The sequence below is a fragment of the Salvelinus fontinalis genome, chromosome 35 (genome assembly GCF_029448725.1).
Source record: "Salvelinus fontinalis isolate EN_2023a chromosome 35, ASM2944872v1, whole genome shotgun sequence".
NCBI classification, from domain to species: domain Eukaryota; kingdom Metazoa; phylum Chordata; class Actinopteri; order Salmoniformes; family Salmonidae; genus Salvelinus; species Salvelinus fontinalis.
Window position 1 is genome coordinate 20,438,556 of NC_074699.1, and position 7,190 is coordinate 20,445,745.

General features: G+C 42.3%; 1 protein-coding gene across 1 annotated transcript; it reads right to left on the bottom strand.

Annotated features, from left to right (window-relative positions):
* Positions 1–444: 444 nt before the first annotated feature.
* On the bottom strand, positions 445–6,610 carry LOC129834489 (ammonium transporter Rh type C-like). Its single transcript, XM_055899526.1, has 11 exons — positions 6,333–6,610; positions 5,323–5,515; positions 4,200–4,350; positions 3,860–4,007; positions 3,508–3,674; positions 3,201–3,338; positions 2,799–2,935; positions 2,359–2,483; positions 2,147–2,220; positions 1,801–1,886; positions 445–1,562 (listed from the first exon to the last, which is right to left on the bottom strand). The coding sequence occupies exons 1-11, from the start codon at positions 6,556–6,558 to the stop codon at positions 1,523–1,525; spliced, it is 1,485 nt and encodes a 494-aa protein (XP_055755501.1). The 5' UTR covers positions 6,559–6,610; the 3' UTR covers positions 445–1,522.
* Positions 6,611–7,190: the final 580 nt, after the last annotated feature.

The window sequence follows — 7,190 nt, forward strand, 5'->3', positions numbered from 1 at the left end:
ATAGTAGTAGTCTCTCCAAAAGGGGGACACTTTCACGGCGCTTCCATAGAAAGCGATTTTCGAAGCAGGTTAGTTTTTGCTAACTCTGACCCAAATCCTTTTTCTTAACCTCAGTCTCCTAACGTGCTACGCTAATTTTCCTAACCTGCTGCGAAAAAGTAATTTTGTGTGCAGTGAAAAGCATTTCCCCTCTCCAAAATTGCTGACTGAAGTTGCCTTTTAAAGGGATAGCAGGTCATTGATTTTAGACCTTCATTACCTCACCATAGTGGTGGACATTCAAAAGGTCCCACCTGTTACAGTACATGTTGATCATGCTGGTCTGTATGTACATCTTATGTACAGTATCTTCTCATTCACACTGAGCATGACATCAGATATACACATCCTAACATTCATCTTGCATGACTGTGGAGCTATCAAGGAGAAGAGGCAAACAGTATATCTAACATCACATTTTATTTGTTAAGTCACATGAGTAGCAACATTTAAATAAACATGATTTTGAGTATAGAATAAGATTTACATAAAACATCTAAATAACTTCTGTCACTCAGACAACAGTACAGTAAAAACAATTAACAGGTGGAAGACAGAGGGCATCTCAGAAGACAGGGGATACATTCAATCAATAGAGATGGTGATGAAAATGTGTTTGCATAAACAAAGCTTTAAAAGCTGTTTAAATGCATTATGTTACCAAAACCGTTCAAGTAAAGTTTAAATCGTTATCCCAAACAAAGAGTCAGTGATGAGTTGTAGAAGTACATTTAAAGTATTTAACCAAAGAAAATTATCACATTGGGGACTCAAAGGGTACTCCTGCATTGTGAAAATAGAGCAAAACCATTTTGGGGTTTTTCAGAGCACAAAAGACAAAATATTCAATTTTAACTAAAAGTAAACTACTGTCCTCTTCACATATGCACCAGCTGTATTAAAATAAAAAAGTATCTGAAAAGAAAATGGGAAGAAAATGTACAACATACAAGGCCACAGAATGAGGATTGGTCAAAGTGATTTCATAAAAAAATTATTTCCTCAACCTCATTCAATTCAGTGGTTGTGGTCAAAGATTTCACAGTGTGATTGTTTTATATATATATATATAAAAAACAATATTACACAGTATACCAATGCTCAAGAAAAGCTCGATTGGCCATTTTGTGTAGTAGGTTATAGTCCACATAATGTGGATTAAGTGCAGATCTTAGAGGTCCTTTCAATAGATCAGCATTTTACCAGAATTCCGGACACAGCGTTCCGTGCCAGTGCATAACCATCTAGGAAGTGTATGTGATCTAATGGTGTGGGTGGTGGGTGGAGGGGTGAAGGCACATACAGTATATAATGGCTTCAAATGTAGGTAATGACCTTAACATAAGATCCAAGAAAGCATGTTTTAATGTGCCTTGTATAGGTGTCTTCATTTAAGGGGAGTGTGGTTGTCTGTTGGATTTCCGTGGTAATTCCGTGGTCCAGCAGCACGTATTTGGATGGTGGTGTCCTCACACCTCTGTATTTAGCTTTCACAGTGTTCCACAGAGAAGTTGGACTCAGATCTATTAAGATAAGAGCAAAACATCACAGACTTAGAAAGAAAAAGACACATTTTTCCCTACACTGCTCTCTCTTGTGGAATGATTAGTCATTACAATAAACAGAGAACATAATGGTTTGAGAAAAGATTGGATTATCTATAAACAAGTACTGTATTTAAAACTAATCCTTGATTATAATCCAACAAATCACTAACGATTTGTGTGACATGGTCAAACAGAGCATGCTGAATGGACTTACAGGTCTTGCTGCTTGTGGATCATGTGGTTGTTGTACTCCAGAATGGGAGGGATGCTCTCCTGATGCTCCTCCTCTTCATCAGGGAGCTGTGAAGAAATCATAGGTGATTTAGGTTTTATTGTCCTACTTGTGTGAAATGTCTTCAGTGTGGTCAATGTAATGCAATAGTTTTATTGACTACTATAGTTTATATTTTTTTCTAATTTTTTTCTCCATTTAGTCATAAAAATTCAATGTAGATCTCAAAGGTGGTCTGTAGGTCGTCACGTGAGACTAAATCAAATACAATGGCACCACCTAGTGGCTGTATTGTGAACCGCAGGTGATGAGCAGCTGGTTCCTTTACCTCCCAGTACATCTCATCATCGAAGCAGTTCTCATCAGCAGGATCACCCCAGATGGGTAACTTCAGGATGGAACCTGTGAACAGAGGCGATAGCGTTTAACTTCAGTCCCTTTCCTTCAAATACGTCACCCCCTATACCACCTCTAGGTCACCCTTTATATGCCCATGGCTCCTCCCCATCTCTGATGCTAGGCTGTCGCGGCCAAACTCACCGACTATAGCTCCGCCTACAACCCCAAAGACGATGGACACACACATGCCAGCGGCCTGGTATCCACCCTGAGTTAACACGGTTCTGTCCTTAAAGTCTCCAGTGAAGTCAAACGTGTTGATCAACCTGGACGGAAAAGAACAATGTACAGAATCAGATTGTGTCCCATATTTAGGCTTTATGTTGAGTCTTCTAATGACTCTGTATATTTCCAACTAACTGTCAGATTACAGCCTAAACTGTAACTGACATAAATTGTTTGGTGCAAAATGACATTAATCGTTTAAGATATGTCCTGTGACATACAGTAACTGTGTGATATGATTGGTTGATGAGAGGTTGTGGGGGAATATGTGTTCTGATTGTCTGGTAACAAGGATACATGTTCAGGTTCATGTGGTTTGGCTGTGTAGCCTTAGGCCCTCGGGCCTCCTGGCTCACCCCTGCTTTCCGTAGACTGACTCGCTGGCAGCAGCAGCAGTGATGGCTCCAACTATCCCGCCAATCACCCCAGGCATGGCGTGCAGGTTGTGTATTCCACACGTGTCCTGAATCTTCAGTGTCTTTTCCAAGAAAGGCTGAGAGGGGACAGGGAAAAGTTTAACACACCTGTAAACAGCCCCAAATAGTGTATTACCATTTATGGCAAAGGAATCTGCCCAACAAATATTAGGCCACCATTTAGAGTGCTATGCCTTCTTTATTGAGTGTGGCCCAACATCATTCATAAGAAGTAAATAAGAGTTGCAATAGTTGTCATGCCTTTCTTTGGACAGAACCTACTAAGCCTACAAAACAAGACAATGTAGCTTCAAGCTGTGAGAGGCCAGGGGTGAGACTCACAGAAATGAAGATGTAGCCCATGGTAGAGATGATGCCGCAGAAGAAGCCCACGATCAGAGCTCCGTAGGGAGAGATCATAAACTCAGCCGCTGTCCCCAAGGCAACACCCCCCGCCAGGGTGGAATTCTGGATATGCACCTGTTAAGCAAGAGAGAGCACCAGTCATGACACTCAAACTTGTCAGTCAATAAGATGAGCGCAGAGGAGGATTATGCAGACTGAGAGGTCATCAGTTAGTGTCACAAATACACAGTTACAGAGAATGTCACATATTCAAACACACAAACACATAGTGATGGTTCCTTACCATGTCGAGCTTGCCAGTCTTCTGGGAAAGGCTGGAGATGGCCACTGTGGTGAGGACAGTGGCGGCCAGGCCCAGGTAGGTGTTGATGACTGCCCTGTGCTGACCGTCTCCATGGTCAGTAATGGCCGAGTTGAAACTGGGCCAAAACATCCACAGGAACAGTGTGCCTGAGGAGAGAGAAGGGACAACACAGTTAAAATACACCGATCATCACACACACTTCAAAACAGCAACAGTTCCATGCAGAAAACTTCTACAAATTAAAGATAGGTCACCATCACCAGAGGGAGTGAAACCCACACAGTGCAAATCAGAACCATTCGTATGTTTATGCAATGAACAACTAGCTCACCGATCATGGCGAAGGTATCGGAGTGGTACACAGAGCCCTGCATACGCTTGCTCTGGTGTAAATTAGGTCGGTAAAGGACCCGAGAGATGGCCAGACCATAATAACCTCCAAAGGTGTGAATAACCATGGAGCCACCGGCATCCCTAGCCTGTGGGGATAGAAACAGTCGTTTGTTACCAGGTGTACAAAACCATGTGATTACGTGGCTGCAGGCCATTGAGGTTACATAAATACGTTACTATATCAGGGTTATAGGGTGAATTCAATTAATCCAACCATGGCTAATACAGTGTGTTTAATTTGATAGTTGTACGCCCAGAGAGTGCTTAATGGGACTCACATGAAGTAAGTTCAGAATGATGTACTCTTCCACAGCAAACAGAGTGACACCAAACAGGGTCATAACCAACAGCTGGACCGGGCTGACTTTGCCCAGCACTGCCCCGTAGGCTATGAGACAGCCCGCCACACAGAAGTCAGCATTGATCAGACTGCAGATAGAAGACACAGGTGGGTGGGGTGGAGACAAATTACTACTAGAGAGTCATGTGAGAGAGTCAGTCATGTATACAGTAGTAAAACCTGAATGACTAGATCAGTAAGTAATCCTCCTTCAGGTAATCCTCCTTCAGGTCTTTCTCTCAGCTATGATAGGAATGATAGTCTGCCCTTCAAGATGAATAACCCGGGAGATAAGTCTCAAGGATAATGATATTTGTGATGAAGTCAACCTAAATGATTACAACCTCCCCGCCTCTTGTTATTGAGATTCTCAGAACAAGAACCCATCCATCAGTTGAACCCAGGGATGGGAACTGTGATGGGGGTGACCCCCCTCATGACAGTGAAGAGAAAACATTTACATTTTAAATTCAATTTCCTGCAATACAGCACATTTTGGCATGGGACGTAGAGAAAATGTTGCTGTTCTAAAGCAAGTTTGCAGCAATTCTACACATTTTGCTATGGGGTGGAGGCAAATATTTTTATCGATGGGCCCCACACCGGTCGGTAATATGATCATGCTAGATAGCTGGCCGCTAGACTAACTCACCAATCTAAAAAATGTAGCTGACATGGGCTAATTGAGTGACTGCTGATGCACAACCACATTTTGAAATTGCACTTGTATATTCTATCTCTCAATAGTAAATTGAGATCCCTACTGAGTCCCCCCCCAGTTTAAATAATAATAATATGATGCCCGCGGGCCGCCTGTTGCCCATACCTGGTTTAACCCATCACTGCTTAACCCATGTGACAGCTTGCTTAACCCTAAGAGAGTGGTACATTATGGTACAGTCTATTGCTCCTACAACCATTCTGCCATTGTCTCAGTATGAGTAGCAACTCCCTGATTAAGCCTCCTCCCCTCTCCTATGCATGTGCATACCTCATCAGTTCTCACTCTAATTACTGAACAAATTGCAGCCTCATAGATGCACATCAGTGCGGTTGCATACCTTTCAATACCGATGAAGATCTTTCCTGTCTGGGGGTCTAGAGAGTGGAACCAGCCTTGCATGAGCAGAGCCCACTGCAGGCCGAAGGAGGCAATGAGGAAGTTGAAGCCGACCGCACCGAAGCTGTACCTCTTCAAGAAAGTCATGAGGAACCCAAAACCCACAAAGATCATCACATGGACATCCTGGAAGCCTGGAGAGAGGAGAGTTAGAAGGAGAAAGAGTGAGATAGAGAAAGAGAGAGACGGAGAAAGAGAGAGAGGGAGAGCGAGAGAATTATTAAAAGTGTGAAATAAATCCTACTAGTTAATGCAACATGTTATTGCATCAAATGCAAGGGGCTCTCAGTAGTTGCATAGTTTTTGATAAAAATCAGTCTTGTTGTTCTGTACCATTTGGTCAAAGTTTTAAAGCAATTAACTCAACATATTCTGGATATGTCATCACTGGATATGTCATCACCAGATTAGCAGGTTTAGGATACACACCCTGTCAGTTTACACGCCAGAGCTACAGGTAGGACATAATCCCTGACAAATCAAAACACATCATATTATAAGAGGAAACAGATGCCACATAGCATCACAAGTAAACTTAACTTGTCACTCATTCACCTGGCTATCAGCAAAGATGCACCATCAGAAGCTGATATGAACCAAGCTAGAATCAGACAAATTGGAAATAAGACCTGACCAACATGTGGTAAAGAGGATACGTAGTTTTAACCCAAGTTAGGGAGGCAAATTTGGACTGCTACTGCATTAGTCCATTAATGAATAGATGCTTTCAAAATAACTGACTGAGATCGTTATCCAGAGGATTTCACAGGGGAAATTGTCAAACATCCTAGAGATCAAAGGTTGTCATCTGTTCAAACAGCAAGCATGCTTCTTATTAATAACCTGATTCTTTATCATTTCAATAAAGATGAAACCATGAATCATACATTTACTGTATATTGTCAACCTAAAGGATGCATCAGGCAGTCCAGTGATTAGGAATGTACTTACTGGGGTATCTGAAGTAGAAGTCATTCTCTATGTCACTGGTGATGTTCTCATGGGCCTTGGTCTCTACCCAGTGTGCGTTCGACTCCTTGTCGTAGCGGATGAAGACTCCGAAGAGGATGATCATGGCGATCTGCCAGACGAAGCAGACTACCGGCAGTGTAAGACGGATGTTGGTGTTCTTTTGCCGAGAGAAATAGTCTTTGCATCCCTGGCTGCAATTCCCCATGGTGGTGGCTAAGTAAGTACTGATACAGTGATGCTCTTTGACGTGCCCTGAGTGTGGCTGTGACCCTGAAACTACAGGCTGTATCACTACAGGTATATATGGGACAAAACAGAGGTGTGTCCTCAGTGTGAGCCAGCTGTTGCCCTACCCAGCGCCAAACCCTCCCTCCCCGCCCTCTGGCACCTTGATAGATGACATCTGGCACGAGGCAGCAGAGAGTCCCGTGCATTTGATTGTTTGTCACGAACAACATGTTTCAGTGGAGGGGTTAGAGGAAAATCCGAAAGAAAAAAAAATATGGTTGCCATTTTTTGTTGTTAGAGGAGATCTCCTTTGTTGTTACTGGGCAACAAGCAACCTGGTCTCAGAGAAAGAAGTATAATACTATACATCCTCCAAGATGTATGATAAGTTAAGTCATCCAATTTGTATGCTATTGTACAACCGGGTAAAACGTGTGATGATACACAGTACCAGTCAAAAGTTTGGACACAGATACTCATTCCAGGGTTTTTCTTTATTTTTACTATTTTCTGCATTGTAGTTTAATAGCGAAGACATCAAAACTATGAAATAACACATATGGAATTATCTAGTAGCCAAAAAAGTGTTAAACAAATCAAAATATATTT